The 16,288-nt window shown below is 47.3% G+C and overlaps 1 protein-coding gene across 1 annotated transcript in view; it reads right to left on the bottom strand.

Annotated features, from left to right (window-relative positions):
* adarb2 (adenosine deaminase RNA specific B2 (inactive)) overlaps positions 1–16,288 on the bottom strand; it is a 117,986-nt gene that overhangs the window by 27,238 nt on the left and 74,460 nt on the right. The window contains exons 2-4 of the mRNA XM_076291285.1: positions 11,830–11,919; positions 9,566–10,418; positions 9,340–9,517 (exon numbers count right to left, since the gene is read on the bottom strand). Of these exons, the coding sequence (XP_076147400.1) occupies positions 9,340–9,517; positions 9,566–10,418; positions 11,830–11,919 (1,121 nt within the window). The remainder of the gene's footprint in view (positions 1–9,339; positions 9,518–9,565; positions 10,419–11,829; positions 11,920–16,288) is intronic.

Here is a 16,288-nt window from a genome sequence, read left to right as displayed (position 1 = left end):
CTCAGCAAAGGGAACCATTTAAACAAGTCTTCTGAAGTGCAGCGGGAACCATCCTCTGTATTTTTTTCTAAGTGATAGTGTGTTGACCGTCATGCTGATGCCAAAGAAAAGTCATCTCTGCTGCGACTGAAGATATCAGCCGCTCGGCTTTTAGGCTGACCACACAGCTGCCAATCGGCAGACTTCTGACCACGGCCGCGCTTTCAACTCAAGCTTAAGGATTGTTGCCAAGGTGCTGAAAGCACATACGTACATCATCAAGATTAGCAACATTTACACACACTGCAGATAATCGTAGTATTTTTACAGCACCTACATACAGTATATATCCCCCCCACCAACACATACAAACACACACACACTGAATACTGGTAGTTGGAACTGGGAGGATATGGGGGGGGGGGGGGGGGTGTTCTGTCTATGGTTGACAGAGTAGACTGGAAGCCCTTTGCCATGTCTACTGGTCCTACCTTTCTGAAAACCCTCTAGCAAGCCATACATCATGAAATATTGATATGGTTCCAGGAGACTGCCACACCTGACATTTGATTCATAGCTCAAGGTGTTTGTTTGTTTGCTTTTTCCCTCTAAACGACACAATGAGGGATCAAGGGAAAATGTCAGATGCACCGTGTTTTTGTTTGCATGGAGAAAGTCTCAAATCAGAGATGGCTAAAACAGGGCATAACTGAGAACTTGAAAAATGTGTATGTGTGTGTGTGTGTGTGTGTGTGTGTATGTGTGTGAGAGAGAGAGAGAGTGTGTCTGTATTTGAATGGACTATATCTCCAGTAGTAATACAAGTGGTGTGGGCAACCTAAAGAACTCCTGGGTGCCACAATATTATGTTCACAAGGCCTTTTCACAAGCCAGTGACTTCATCATATTTCCATTGGCCAAGGAAAAGTAAAAAAAAAGGCTATCTCACCGCTTGGCAAAAATCAATAATTTGATTTCTTACAAGACTTCACATGGGTCAAAAACAATTCAAGTGCTCACCATTCCTTGCAAATATGACACTGTAGAAATATTACATTTATGCTGGACAGTAAGAGGATACAAGCGTGCAGACAGCATGCAAGGTTTTAATTTATAAGAGTGTGTTTTAAGAGTGTTTCAGTAGTATGCAAGTGTAAAATAATGAATGTATGTACAACAGTAGTGCCAATTTTGACCAAATCACTAAAACAGCCTTTTTAAAAATCTGAAAACAAGACATACCCAACCAGCCCTGAAGCATGGACAGGATGTGACAATGTGACAGTGTAGCAAGCTTTCTTTTTCCCAATCTGGCACTAACACTTCCGTAAACATAACAGACTGGTTCTGACAGCCTATCAATACAACAACAAGCAACACCTGTTTCCTTCAGGCATATTGCTGCTAATAGCAAATAAATATAGCAGAAAATCTAGCTGACTGACTGAACTAAATGAATCTTGCCTGATTCCCCACTATTGTAATTTGACCTATGAATACTATGTTTAACAGCAGTTCCTTGCAGCCAGTTCCTGCAGTGGCCATACTGCCATTAGGAGTTTTAATTGTCTTAAAACAAGAGACAAACAGCAGATCAAAACATGTTCAACAGTGCTCAGTTTTACTATTTTTTTCTTTCACATCTGGTAAAGTATCTCGTAGTCATGCATATTGGAAAAAAGTTATAAATTAGTTTTTGATATGTCCACAAATGGCTTTGTGTGGGTGTCTGATTAGCAAAGGTGTACTTCATGCGCACATCTAACATGTCTCTCTGCAGGAAAACATGTTCTTCTCCAATTAAAACAAGTGTAAAAATAAACACTGCTCAGATATAAGTAACCAATGACACACACACACAGCTCATACCTCACCACCTTTGCCTCTGAGGCAGAAAGGTAAAAAAAAACACAAAAACAACTTTTAGACCGACCTTTCCTCAGACTCCACTAGAGGGAGTTAAGCGTTGGGAGAGACAAAGGTTTCCCACAAATGAAAGCCTGAAGTCATTACTCATTTAGCACATGCTTATTTAGGTGCATCCTGAGCACTCTGCATTATCTGACACCAAGGACTTCAAGCCCACACGTCAGAGGTCTTGGAGTGTGTGCTCTGAGAAAACATGAAACATTCTGCGAGACCTTTCGCTAAAGCAGGCCAGAGGAAATGGATTTCCACTGTACCTCGTACTGAAAATCCAAAAGCGCCGTGGCAGGTGTTAGGAGAGGAGTAGAACTCTAGCGCACTGAAGCGGAGCACACAGGAGAGGCCTTCTCAGTGGTCAAGTCAATATTTCATGAGAACACTGTCACACTTTTCACCTCTCTTTTAGAATGATATAATGGCTAATGCATTTGCATCAGCACCCTGGTCATCATCATCACCATTGTCGCCATTATTATTTAGGAGGAAATGTGAGAAAATGCTGCACTGACTGACATGGCAGAAAGATGGGAGGCTGTTCTAACCAACCACTGCATATTTCACTAGGATGAGTCAGACTGTCAGGAAAAAAATATATTAAGGTTATTCCAGTCCATTAAGATGACCTGACGGTACCAGAATGATCCTTAAAATAAAGCCATTGGGATGCACTCCTGAACACTTCCTGTGCTCCAGGAAATGACATCGTAATGAGGTCACAAGGTGACCAGCCATGACAACGGAGTGTACAATCCCTTATTGGGTTACTCAGTGCTTTGAAGCAAATGCAGAACACACTTAATGATGTCTAACAAGGTCAAGCTATGTCATGATAAAGAGATATGCATCATCACGTCACATCATCCCTCTGCCTCTCTCACACTGGCAAAATACAGCGCAGAGAAGACGGAACACATGATAAATACCTAATGGAGCTGGGTCTTTTTTTGACTTTAGGCCCTTGTTAAGAAACAAAGAAGACATACAGGCACGAATGTTCCACTGCTGGTGCATCTACACATTGGGTGAGGGTGAGGGAAGAGATGGACAAGCCATGCGGCTAATCTGCTGTGCTGCGGCATTGGCTCCGATATGGTAACCAGCAGGCAGGGATGGAAACCATTCTGAATTCAGCGAGCGCCTCTGTGCCCTACAACCAATCTGACGGCTAATTAATCCTGAAGGTCTTTTGTTCCACTGAGGTTTCCTCTCTTCCTCCCTCTCTCTCTCTCTCTCTCTCTCTCTCTCTCTCTATCTCTCTCTCTCCACAGTACTCTCATTCTGGCCCATGCAGCCCCTCCCTCCCCGTGCTTCCTGATCCACCTCCCTCCCTGCTCCCAGCCAAACAGCATTCATTCCCACAGAGTGGGGAACAGGCCGCCTGAATGGCTGCTTGTTTGGCCTTTTTTTTGTGGGGGATGGGGGGGGGGGGGGGGAGATGAGGTACATACTCTGGTTCAGGTGATGGTCATCGGCATCTCTTTGCTCCCCTCTCCAGTGGAACACTGCCATCATAATGACTCTCAAAGCACACTAGTCTAAGCACACTAGTCTCTCACTAGTACCCACACATTTATTACAAGTGGCTTGGGTTCATGCCACACTGGTGCATATCTCTAATGGACATAAGAGAGAACTCCAGAGCAGTCCAATGACATATAGTCTAAACAGTTCATCAGCACAACCCCATTACCCTCTGTACATCCATTAGATTGTCCAGGGATTCATCCTGGCCCTCCATTTTACACTGAGGCTGAGGTGATGATTTCCCCCCCTCTCCTGAGCACCTCCAGCCCACTAGGTCCCTGTGGAACCCTCTTATTTCTCCCCATGGTAAATGTTACATTACCGTGTGAAAGGATATCCATTCTGTCAGAGCTGGAAAGTTTCCCAGGGCCCCAGGTTAAGCAAGGACACACTGGCCGGCGTAGCCAGAGTTGGATGGGAGGGGAAAGAGGAGAGAGGCCCTCTGGGGATTCCAGCAGGCCTGGAGCCCAATGGGAGGGCTGAGGGTGCCACTTTTCAGCCTAGCCTTGCATGCCGGGGGTGGGGGTTGGGGTGGGGAGGCTCTGGGGATATGGAGTTGGAGGGGTGGTGGGGAGGTGTCAGTTGAAGTCGAGCATGGGCGAAATCAACCCCATTTCCCTGGCCCTATTTCCTGTAAGGTCGTTCAAAGGTCATGGCAAGCGCCGGTGTCGGTCAGCGGGCCGCCCTGTGTGCCTGTGGCGGCTCTCTTGCTGCCTGGCAGGCAGAGATAACCCCCACACAGTCCGCCCGCCGGTGCCAAGCCTCGCTCCACACAGCCAATGATTTATCTGGAGCCATTTGGTACCTGAACGTCTATAAAATCGTAATGAACTTGATTATGTCCTTTAATGAAGTGTGAGGGGCTTCTCGGGGAGGTGATTAGCAGCCCCACACACTCCAGGGCCACCGAGAGCTGCTGCCTCCCTGCCGGCGGCGCGCCGCTGAGCAGAGACTTCCGACGAGGCTTCCGTGTGCGAGCGGCGGCACGCTAGCAGCAGACCCTTCCCCGCGCTCCACTCGGTGTCACTCCCCCGTCTGAGGCCATGATCCTCTCTGAAGACCTCTCAAGTGGACGCCGACTGGGGCAGAGCGGGGGGGGGGGGGGATGGGGTTTGCTGGTATGTTCTGGGCTTGTCTTTGGTAATAGACTACAGGGCTGATCCTCGTCTGGGCTTCGTTCACCCGACTCAGGGGTTTTTCACTCGGTGTCTGCTCTAAACGGCTTGCTGACATGGTAGAAAAGATTTAACAGTCTTATAGGTCACATTTTGCATAAGTATGAGGCCGTTTGTGATGGCCTTAACCTTTTCGTGCACAAAGTGGCCTCCCGTTAAAAGTGAAAACATTATTGTACAGACAGTGAGAGGTTAGCAAGACACGGCAGAGAAAGAGCTTCCTCTCCTTTATATACAGCTGACCATATGACATACTACTACCTCTAACACATTACCATTGTATCTCACATCACACTTGAAACGGCCCTGATTCCCATGGGTGAGAAGTGCTTAAAAATCTCTATTACACCATATGTTCACTCTATGTAGACCCACACACACACACACACACACACACACACACACACAAAGACACACACACACACACACACACACACACACACACACACACACACACAAGCAAACAACAAAATGCTGCATACTCTGCGCCAAATATTCCACACCCGGAGGGGTGCTAATCAATTTTGTTATAATCTGTTTTTCACACCTTGCACTGTGACTGAATTTCTATTTCTCTAAAATCATGGCACTCCATGCCCCCCCATCCCCCACCCCCCCCCCCCATCCCTCATCTTCTGTGCTGATATCAATTAATGATTTGTGCTTCATGGTTGTTGCGGAGGCTGAGGAGGCTGTTCGTGTTGGTAAAAATAAAGGTTTACAAAAAAAAGAAACAACAACAAATCAGTAAAATAGCTTCCTGCAGACGGGGTGACCTTCATGTGTTCGGGAATGAAACCTAATTCGCTGTGAGTAACAAATTACCATGCTGAATTACTCGGAGCCAATGAACACCTTATGTGGACTCAAGGAGCTGAAAGGTGCATCTGAAAGGTTGTAAATGATCTTAACACTCATATGTAATAGACCGCGAGACCTGGACTGCATCAAAACTGCCCGCAAGTATGGATGCTGATAAGTTAGAATAAATAGATGGGTAAATAAGTAAACAAATAAATAAACAAATAAATATATAAATGCATTTACTCTCATTTCCAATCCTTTTGTCACTGAAACTGTATCTGCATTAGCTTGCAATTTTGTGGTTCCCACTTCAAAGAGCCCTTCGATCAGCAGCTGATTTTCTCCACACACACACACACACACATATCTATAGACAGCCAGAGAAATGCCAGAGACCCATGGAACTCTGCACTCCCCACCTGTGCTCTCTTCATTACCCTCCCCTAATTGTGATTCTGCGCCTCGCTGCCATCTCCTTATTCACATCATCACTGATCCAAGGTCAGGAGAGAGGCAGGGTTAGGATGACTGTGCTGCCCTTCTCGGTGGCACGGCCTGATGACCTCCACGGCGTCCTTCAGCTGTTTGTGAGCCCCGTTGCGCCACCCGATGTATATTCTGTAAAGGCTTTTTCCTGTTGACTTGGCAACGGTGGAGATATTTGTCACCGTGCAGGGAGATTAAGTGGCCAATCAACCTCGGAAATGCAAGGGTAATCTTTCCACTCTGTAATGCGGCCAGCGCGCTCACCAAATCACAATGGGCTCGACGGACGCTGCGGCGTGCCGGAGACTTTGAGCACTTCATAGGCACAGTTTAGATGAACAGATATGCCACAGCACAATCAATGCCACAGCACGGAATAGCAGGACATTCTGAGCAGATGGCAATGTTTATAGTGCATTTAAATGCCCATTAGCTCTCAGTACACTGGTATCTATGTTGATATATAAATACATATTAAACATATTTACATATTTACACAGATGCGTGTATGTGTGTTTGCATGTTGGATTCAGGTTGGCTTTTTCATTTCCAGCAGGCTGAGGGGCTGTGTGAAGAGAGTTATTGTGGGAGGAAGCCTGCCTGGGGCAACTCGCGTGGCCACCGCTGTCCCTCCTGGAGAATATTCCAGCCCTGCCTGAAACACTCCCCCAACGGAGACCCTGGCTGTCCTTCCTACACCCTAGTGAAGGTGACCCTTTGCTTTTCATCTCTCTCTCCATCTCTTTCTTTCTATCTGCATTCCCTCATTCCCCTTTCATATCTCTGGATACCATAACACATGTCACCAAGCCTAACATGCCAGCCTGTACTGCCTTTCACCATTTGTTAGCACAAGACTGTGATACTAATTCTGCATGCATAATACAATGTGCTCAAACTTAGAAAATACGGACATCTACAAAAAAAAGCAAAACAAACAACAATATTTGCAATAACAAAGAGCTAGGACAGCCATGGGGCCAGGGGCAGGTCGAGCACAAGGGCTGTAGAGATCAGGGAGCGATGCAGGGCCTTGATAACGGAGAGCCACTGGCAGACTTGGCACAGCAGTGGCATGAGACCCTCTGGGCCAAGACTGGCACCAAATCCCCACCCTGCTCTCACATCTTACAGCCATGGGTTGGGAGTGAAGTCCACAGAAACAGCAACAGACTCACAAATCTATGCACACACACACACACACGCACACACACACACACGCACACACGCACACACATGCACACACACACACATGCACACACACGCACACACACACACACAGACAAAAACAACTTGTCTATACAAGTGTTCAATTGTGTACATACACACAAACACTCCCACAGAGTAACAGATATTGGACACGTTTAATAGCCCATTTCAGATGATCTCCTGTAGCATCAGGGGGAACTTTTGTGTTTGATGTGAGTGTGTGAATGTGTGTGTATGTGTGTGTGTGTGTGTGTGTGTGTGTGTGTGTGTGTGTCTGTGTGTGTGTCTGTGTGTGTGTGTGTGTGTGTGTGTGTGTGTGTGTGTGTGTGCAAGTGTGTGTGTCCTTCACCACTTCAAAAATGACTCGACAGCAGACACTGCAGTCTGACTTTCAAGAATTTCCACAAGCGAGCGCTTTTCTGGAACTAAAGCGGTGAGGCAAATCCTCCTCAAATCCCTTTAAACGGCGTGGCGGAAGGGGAGAGAAAGAAAACTTTCTCCCGGGCAGACACAAGCAGGTTGTTGGGTTGATGTTGTTCAGAGGGAAGGACAACATTTGGTCTGTCTGCTCCTCTCGGGCGAGAGGGGAATGTTAATATGACATTGGCCGTGAGATAGCGCACTCGGCGACGCATACACTCTCTGTAGGATCAATCCTCCAGGGCTGCACTGCGCTGTGCCGCGCCGACACACCCAGACCCATTCACCAACAGCCAGAGAGCAGCGCACAGCCAGAAACATGGCCGCTCGTCTGGAGGAGGCAGGAGGTGGAGGAGGATTTCCATACGAATGTCACAACAGACCAAATTCCTTTCTGCATCTGCACTGATGCTTTGGGTTAACAAAATACACAACAATAGAAACAAAAAAACATTCTTCCTCAACAAATAAATCAAAAGGAATTTGTGCACTTGTTTTGCAGGTTATTAGATTTCCCAGTGCTGAAGAGGCATCTATATTAAATTTGCCACTATGTTGCCACTGCACTCTTTATGCAGAAAGTTGCTCATGCTTCCTTTTTTGCATAAATGAGACTACTCCAGTGACAGTGACGGTCCTCTGTGTACCACTAAAAGTGCCTCATCAAATCATCTTGGAGGAGAAGGCAGAGCTGTGGAAGTGATGATCAGTGCATCAGTTTGCCAATCAGGGCTGAATGATGATAAATAATTGCTGCTTTGTGCCTCAGTTGAGGAAAGTACTTACTGATCACTACATAGTCAGGCTAGTGTCTTAATGAATGACTGCCATCCTTATGGGGATTGTAGTAGTAACATTCTAGGTATGAAATCTACATTATGTTACATCAACGCAAATGATAAAAATGTATTGAAACAATATTGTCATATCTTACAGATAAATATTGAGAATATACAGAAAGAAGTACCGGTTTGTTCTATTGATTAAGACATTACTGGCACAAAATATGGCCCAGATTTTCTGTCATATAAATGACATCATACCCACTTTAAAAACTGCTGTGACATTGGCTTTGTGAACCTTCAGGAAATTCATCTGAAAGCGTCACTTTGCAATCCCCTTAAAATTCCATTTCCCAACTTGATTGCTATTTACGTATTTGACTAAGTAAGGGGAATGGGTTAGTGTGTTTGTTGATTTGCCTTTCACCTTTCTATCTCCTTTGGGCAACAGATTAAATTAATGTTTATAGACACTGTGATTCCACACATGAGGAAACAAGAGATTGCGCAAAATTACAATACTTGTGCAATTATAGCTCTATAAACACGGGGACAGAGAAAACCTCATTTCAGGAGTATGGCTGTTTTCTCCTGAGTCAACTACACAAGGACGATAATTTGGTTCATTTGCAACCTTTTCCATCTGAATAGATCACTGAGCAGATACTGTTTACCCCTGGCCTCACCAATCCAAAATGTACACAGACAGCGAAATGCACACACACACACACGCACACACACACACACTCACACACACACACACACACACACACACCCTGACACCCTTTGTCTCCACCTAAGTGAATACTCTTCTTACCCAATTCCCCCCACCCTAAAATCCACTCTCTTGCCATCCTTGCTCTGCCCGTTGCCTGCCAGCCCATAATCCCTCTGCCCTGCCCATCCCACCCCACTGCTCCATCTCCACCCTCTTAATTAAGTCCCAGCATTCCCCGCTGCTGCAGCTATTATGGCCCAGCAGAAGGACGGAGGGGGAGGAGTGGGCTGCCAGCAACCAAGCTGGCATCTCTCACCTGGGGCAAATGAGGGCACTTATTCCTGCTGGGCTGGATGCCTGCTCTCCCCTCAGGTGCCAGCCTGATGTTGAAGAGTGCCTGCAGGGCACAGCGCGCCGCCTGGTTCTTGGCCAGCTTCTTGCTGCGCCCGCAGCCCTCGAAAACGCGGCCGTCCACGCGCAGCGCCATGATGAAGCTGCCGCCACTGGCGCTGTTGCGCACGCGACCCCGCTGCGACGACGACGACGACGACACGGGCATCTCCGTCCGCTCGGCGAGGCAGGCGTATCGCAGGCCCGGCCTCAGCTCCCCAAGCAGCGTCACGGGGCTCTTCTGGGGGTCAGCGGCGACGGGGGAGCGGCACGGGCCGAAGCGCTGCCGCGCCTGAGCCATGAGGTCCAGCGTGTGCCGGAGCAGCCGGCCGTGCCTCTGCAGGGCCCCCGAGAGCAGCTCGCTCTCAGCTACCGACCGGCACAGCGCGAGGCCGTCGCCGGTCACCCCACCGTGACTGGACGAGGAGGAAGATGAGGTTGAGGTGATGGGAGTCGCCGTCGGCTCAAACCCTCTGAAAAGAGGGTCGGGACAGTCCGGCATCTGGTCAGAGGTAAAGTCTGTGGGCGGGCTACTCAGGGCGCCCATTGCGGAGTGGGCCTGGGGGGCGTTGGGGAACTGGACGAAGGAGCGCAGGGCCAGCTCGGCCGCCCGCATCTTGGCCTTCTTCTTGGTGGGTCCGGTGCCCTCGAAACTCAGGCCGTTGACCTCCACGGCAATGGTGAAAAGCGGCGCATGCACAGGGCCCGTCTGTGACACCAGCCTGTACTGCAGGCCCGGCCGCAGCTCGTTCAGCTGGACCAGCGCGTTCTTGGGGGCGTCTGACCACGGGCACGCGGCCCTGCGGGGGTAGACGGGCCGCGGGCGACACAGGCGGCCGTGGTTTTCCTCCTCCAGGGGACGTTTCCTCTTCAGCCCAGAGGCGCCACTGCGGGAGGGCCGGCGCTCCGTCTGGAACAGTGAGGACTGGCGCTCAGAGGAACCAATGACACGATCCTCCAGATTGCCCACATTACGGTTCTCCTTGACTTCAGCACTGCTTGTGCCTGTTGGATGAAATAGACAAGAAAAAAGGATGTAATATAGTATAATGTTGAGCAATATAATATAATATAATATAATATAATATAATATAATATAATATAATATAATATATTATATTATATAATACAATATAATACAATACAATACATTGTTCTATAGACAAGAAAAAAGGATGTTATATATAGTATAATGTTGAGCAATACAATATAATATAATATAATATAATATAATAAAATAAAATATAATATAATAAAAATATAATATAATATAATATATTATATTATATAATACAATATAATACAATACAATACATTGTTCTTGTCTTGGGTCTGAGGGCTGGACTGGTCTGTGAATATGCAGATGGTTTCAGCCATCAGCTCAGCACCAGAATATGTATGTCTCTTTTTTACCGAGACCTGTAATCTCTTCCATTATATGCTCAGTGCAAATCCAGTCAGTTGATTCACAATGATATGGTAATGAAAAACAGATCCTCCATCAGCTGCAACATCTCCCAAAGTTCATGCTAAGAAAGGCCATCTTATTTAAGTGTTTTAAAAATCTGAGTACAAATCCTCTCAAATGGGACATTATCTGGCAAATCACTCGGTAATCTGCTGCAAAATTGGCTTGGAGTCCTTGGCGGAGAGTGGGTGTGATTTCTTCCCTGTATTCAATGCAAAGCAGCAATCCCTGATGTAATGGGGGATACTGGGGCGGCTTATGGGTACTGCGAGGCGAGGAGAGGAGCACAGTTTTGCGGCTGCTGTTGGGCACGACCCCAGACAGCTATACAGGCTCTGAGCCCTGCCAGTTCGAGGGGTGGAAAATAGTGGAGCAATTGGGGTCATGAAAATGGTGCACTTATCAGGAACAAATGGGAGTGCTCAGGGGGCAATGCAGGGATGTTCAAAGCTTGACAGAAATCATGTGGGCAAAAGGGTTAATGCATAAAGCATAAGGTTAGCGCCACCCACCATTACTGGTGCTTTTAATTTCGCTTGAAAGGAGCTATTATCTGTGGGGGTGCTGATTTTTTTCTGCTATTTTTTATTAAGTCAGTGTTTCAGAACGAGAAGCTAAGGTAAAATATTTCAGTTTATTACTTTGACACATTCAGTGACTTAAGCACTGAAGTTTCCTGAGGGGAAGAGACACAGCACCTTTAGTGAGAAATGCCCCGTCTCTTCTCAGAACAACTTCACCCGATGAGAAGCTAAAAAACATGACTTCACCATTAGCTCTTTCTGCCTCCATGCATTCCAGTGAGTGGAGAACTCCTAGTCGTGGTGTGCAGGCAAATTCCAGTGCATTTGCTTAGACATGTTGTATTGTGACAGGGAACCCTTCAGTTGGCTTTGATTTGTGACCATGTGTGCAATGGTGTTCCATTCGCACAGTCTCACAACTTACTTAAACTGTCCTCGTCCTCCGTGCTGGTAGTCCCAGGGCTCATGTACTTGAAGGGAGCGATCAATGCTGACAGCATGCTGCCAACTCGCTCTGAAACACATTAACAGAGACAAACACCAGTGTTAGGGTGAGCGTGGAGCAAACCACAGTGGGAGATCCAGTGCAGATGCAAGTTCTCTTTTTGACATTCTGAGGAGGCACAAATCTGGGACCAAGGGACCAGGCTGGCCACGTGAATGAAAAATGGGGCACGTGAATGAAAAATGATAACGGCTCTACTCCTCCAGGGCTATAACATTAGAAATGCCTTCAGAATCTGTGTTTTGATGTTAACATTGATGACTGAGTGGTGACCATAAAGCCTATAAAAACAGAAAGGGCTTGGATGGCTGGTAGGCTCAGACTGTTTTAACTGTGATGATTTCTACACCACTGTAATTCATCTGGTGTGCATTATACTGTTGAGCACAAGTCAGAAATCCAGATTTAGGAAGGGAGAAAGGAAATTTAAACCAAGCTTTTATTTACAAAAAAAAAATCTACAGAAGATTTGAAATTGTAGTTTAAATCTATAGCACTCAATGTCACACTCATGTCTAAAGCACAAGTGTCTAAATAAGCTTGCACAAAATTGAACACCAACTCACTGTTGAGGAAGATACATTCTCTTAGTCCCTAATGTCTCCAGGTTTGTAATGTGTATATGCATGCCACCGTGTGTGCGTGCACGCATGTGTGTGTGTGTGTGTGTGTGTGTGTACGTACATATGTCTGATGTTTACAGCACATTCCCTTATTAGGGCCCTGGCTTGCTCTGTTGGATTCAGCCCAGACTGAACAGCATTGACAGGACAGGCAGCCCCAGTAATTACATCCTCCTCACCACCACCATCATTTAATGATCAATACTCGTAATGTGCTTGGAGAGCGAGGAACAAGAGCGAACGACCGAGGATAGAGGAGAGAAGAAAGCGAAGCAGAAAATAAGGAAAGGAGGAGCAGAGGGTTATCTGTCGATGGACTTGAGGGGCACATCAACAGCACAGGATGACCTGAAACTTTGAGCAACATGCCACGCGTGAGCTGCGACTAGCACACCAGCGTGGGGAGAAGGGTACGGACAAAGCTCCAGGCAAGACCAGATGGCCTGGAGTCCCACCATGATTCAGAATAATTTAGAACACATGGACTAAAGATAGAGCATCGGAGAACAACAAATATAAATAAATAAAAGCAAACAACCATTTACATTTGACCTAATTGTGTGATTAGCAGCCCTTGACTGCAGCTGCTCAGTGACAACTAACTAATTCGAGAGAAAAAAAAAGTAGTAAAAATAGTCTCGCAATGACTTTTCACACAGAGAGACCATTACCACATCAGCTTTAATAACAGGTATAGACTACATCATCAAATCCTAAAATGATATGCGGCATGAGGCGCTACATCTGAATTTTAGTTCCTGTCTTCGAAATTGAGTTTTTAAAACCCTGTCTCGGTGGGAATAACCAGTCATGTTCAGCAACCGGAGGGTTCCGTCATTAGTTTAATGTTTTATGAGAAAAAGAAAAAAAAAACGTAAATGTATTATGTATTCCCTTCATCACATCATGCCTTTGGGTCTCTCCCACCATCTTCAGGCTCTCTGCTCACCAGCCTAGTGCACTGAGCCAGGAGAGCTGTGGTGGAGCTGGCAAAGTGACACCATCAACCTGATAACAGAGCACTGGAGAACTGCAGGTCTACATGCACTTGGAGAGCATAATCATTGGGATTGATTTGGAGGGCCCAGTGCCCATCTCAAACAGATCAGCCTGAGACAGATGCTGGGATAAGCAACTGCTGACCGAGAAAGGACTATTGTTTGGCCCAAGAAGGCATTCAAACGTGAGGGTCCGGGACATGCGCGGAGAGGTAGAGTAGCCTGTGTTAGCAATAATACTGAATCTAAAATGAAACCCACCTATCAGTCAACCTTAAGAAATCCTCCCGCTGCTATAGGAACGTGACCAAGCCAAGGCAGTGGGGATTTTGACAACTTGTAATGTGTTGAGTGAGATAAGAGCCAGAAATCCAATTATTTTTTCTATCCAGACATGGTCAGCGTATGTGTGTGCCTGTGTATGTGTGTGTGTGTGTGCCTGTGTGTGTGTGTGTATGTGTGCAAGCACCCATGTGTAAGTTAGAAGCAAAGGGTGAGCGACTCAGCCTTGTTCGAATAAAAAAGTCAGTGAATTTCTAGGTCACACACTGCAACCAGTTGAATTGAATGTCAGTCAGTAAAGAGTGCATCACTCCTTCCTGCCTCCAACTTTCTTTGTTTGACGCTAGTCTTATTTTTTGTCAGCTGGTGAACTCAGACCACTTTGATAGCATACAGGAGTAAGCCCTACCATGTCCCACACATGGGCTGAATCCTAAAGCAAAGCCCTGAAAAGACCCCAGTATTGTGATTTTTCCACATCAAATACGTATCAGAAGTATGCTTATACATTTTTTTTTTGTCCAGTACATCAAGATTGAGTTGGATTTGCTTGCTAGAGCACAAACTATAACAGAGTTTGGACATGATTACAAGTCCCAGAGTAATTTAAAAGCACTGCAATATTAATAGCCATTGATTGTTGCCTAAGGTGTCGAGCCAAAGAACAATCTGAGCCGAGATTTCTCCTGCTGGATCCTTTGTTAGAGACACCGTGACAAGCAGGCAATACAAAACAAAGCTCAATGAAACGCCTGACGACAGCAGCGGAGCCAAATGCTCTCTGTCACTGTTTTATCGAGAGGTGGGGCGGTGAGGTGGTGGTGGTGGTGGTGGTGGTGGGGGGGCGGGGGGGGGGCGTTACATCACCTTGCCCCCTGAGCACTTTGACTTCCTGTCTGAGTCACTCACTCAGGCGAAGAAAGAAAGCCTATTGGATCTAACAAATGTGAAAGCGCTGCTTTTTGAGTTGGCTAAACCAATCTGCGGCGCTGTGGCTTGGTGTCTGGGAGTCGGGCTCATTCATTCTGACAGAACAAAAGGGGGATAAGAAAAAGCAGGTTAAGGGCCCAGGCTCAGCCGGATGGCAGTTGTATTGTACGGGGAGATGCAGAGGGGATAAGGGCTGCCTGCTCCTGGGCGGTCACCGAGGGAAAGGTAATGAGCCCAATCCTGTCACCCCACCGCTCCTCCACATCCCCAACACAGCGCGACCGGGCACGGCCTGGGACTCACCCCCCCCCCCCCCCCCCCCCCCACACACACACACACACACACTTTAACATGCTGCTAGCCGCTGAGAGGCTGACAGGGTAAATGCATGTATACACCTCCAGCCCACCAATCCCATTAAACCACATGCTCACGAAACAAGGACCCAATCTGAACCCAGAGAAAGGAAGAGTTCATATTTGAGAAGGCGTTTGGTACACGCTTCCTCATCTTTCTTATCATGACTTTTCTGAGAGCGGCTGTCTCTTTCCCGCACTGACAGGGGTGAGATACAGGAAGCGGCGCCAGCATGGCATAGTGTTTATTTTTTAGTAAGGGGTGAGGGGGGGGGGTGGGTTAGAAAGAGCAGACGGGTGGATATTTAGCACCTGATTAGCGGGACAGAGGACAGAGAGAGATGCACCATCTGCTTCACATGTGTTTCCCTCACTCACTGCCAAGGACAGAGGGGGGCGGCAGCAGGCTCGGAGATGACCAGCCGCACGTGGGCATAGGTCCTAATCTCACACTCCCACACAGTCCACTGCCGCTGCCCAGTCTGGGCGTCCAGAGAAAAAACGTCCGAATTTTTTGGTGCGGGCCCCGAAGCATGATTGAATTAGCGTAATGAAATCACAGCCACGTGCCGGGTACCCGCTCGCAAGCACTGTTTCGCCCACCTAACAGTAAATGCCGGGGCGGGCGCGCTCTTGTCCGTGCAGTCTGGGGTGAAAGTCAGCCTGCTAGTCATTATGGATGCCATTACAGCCCCCCTACGCTCCTCAGTGAGTGTCCGCTTCAATTAGATGAACAAATGGACGCCCCCAGTCACAGAAGAAGAAGAAGAAAAAAAAACACTTCGAAAGACATTATGACTGATGGGAGATTAATACAAGAAATAAAACCAGGCATATGAGCCACTGCAGCATGTGCATCGTAAAGCTCTGGCCCTGCGGCCGGCCGGAGGGGAGGAGGAGGAGAGGAGAGGCTCGGAGGTAGCGTGTGTGGGTGTTAATGACTACAGGGCTGAGTGGATTGATATGGTGCTCGTAATGAACTCGAGAGGCCACTCCACCACTGACCTGCTTGTCAAGGGTCTGAGAGCCATAGAAATGCTCAGACCTGCAAGTGAGTGTGCGTAGGGAGAGAAGCTGCGCAAAAGCCCGGCCACGTTCTATCCTTCAATAATTATTATACTCTGAGTGCTTCCTGCTCTGGCATAAGAGGGCCCTGTGAAATGGAGCACTCTCATAGAAACACATTAAC

The sequence above is a fragment of the Alosa pseudoharengus genome, unplaced genomic scaffold (genome assembly GCF_046254945.1).
Source record: "Alosa pseudoharengus isolate Yale_2024_CS ecotype anadromous, Long Island Sound unplaced genomic scaffold, YU_APseudo_1.1 YU_APseudo_1.1_scf_18, whole genome shotgun sequence".
Classification (NCBI taxonomy): domain Eukaryota; kingdom Metazoa; phylum Chordata; class Actinopteri; order Clupeiformes; family Clupeidae; genus Alosa; species Alosa pseudoharengus.
The sequence above is the reverse complement of the archived record's forward strand: the minus strand, read 5'-3'. Positions and strand labels throughout refer to the sequence as shown.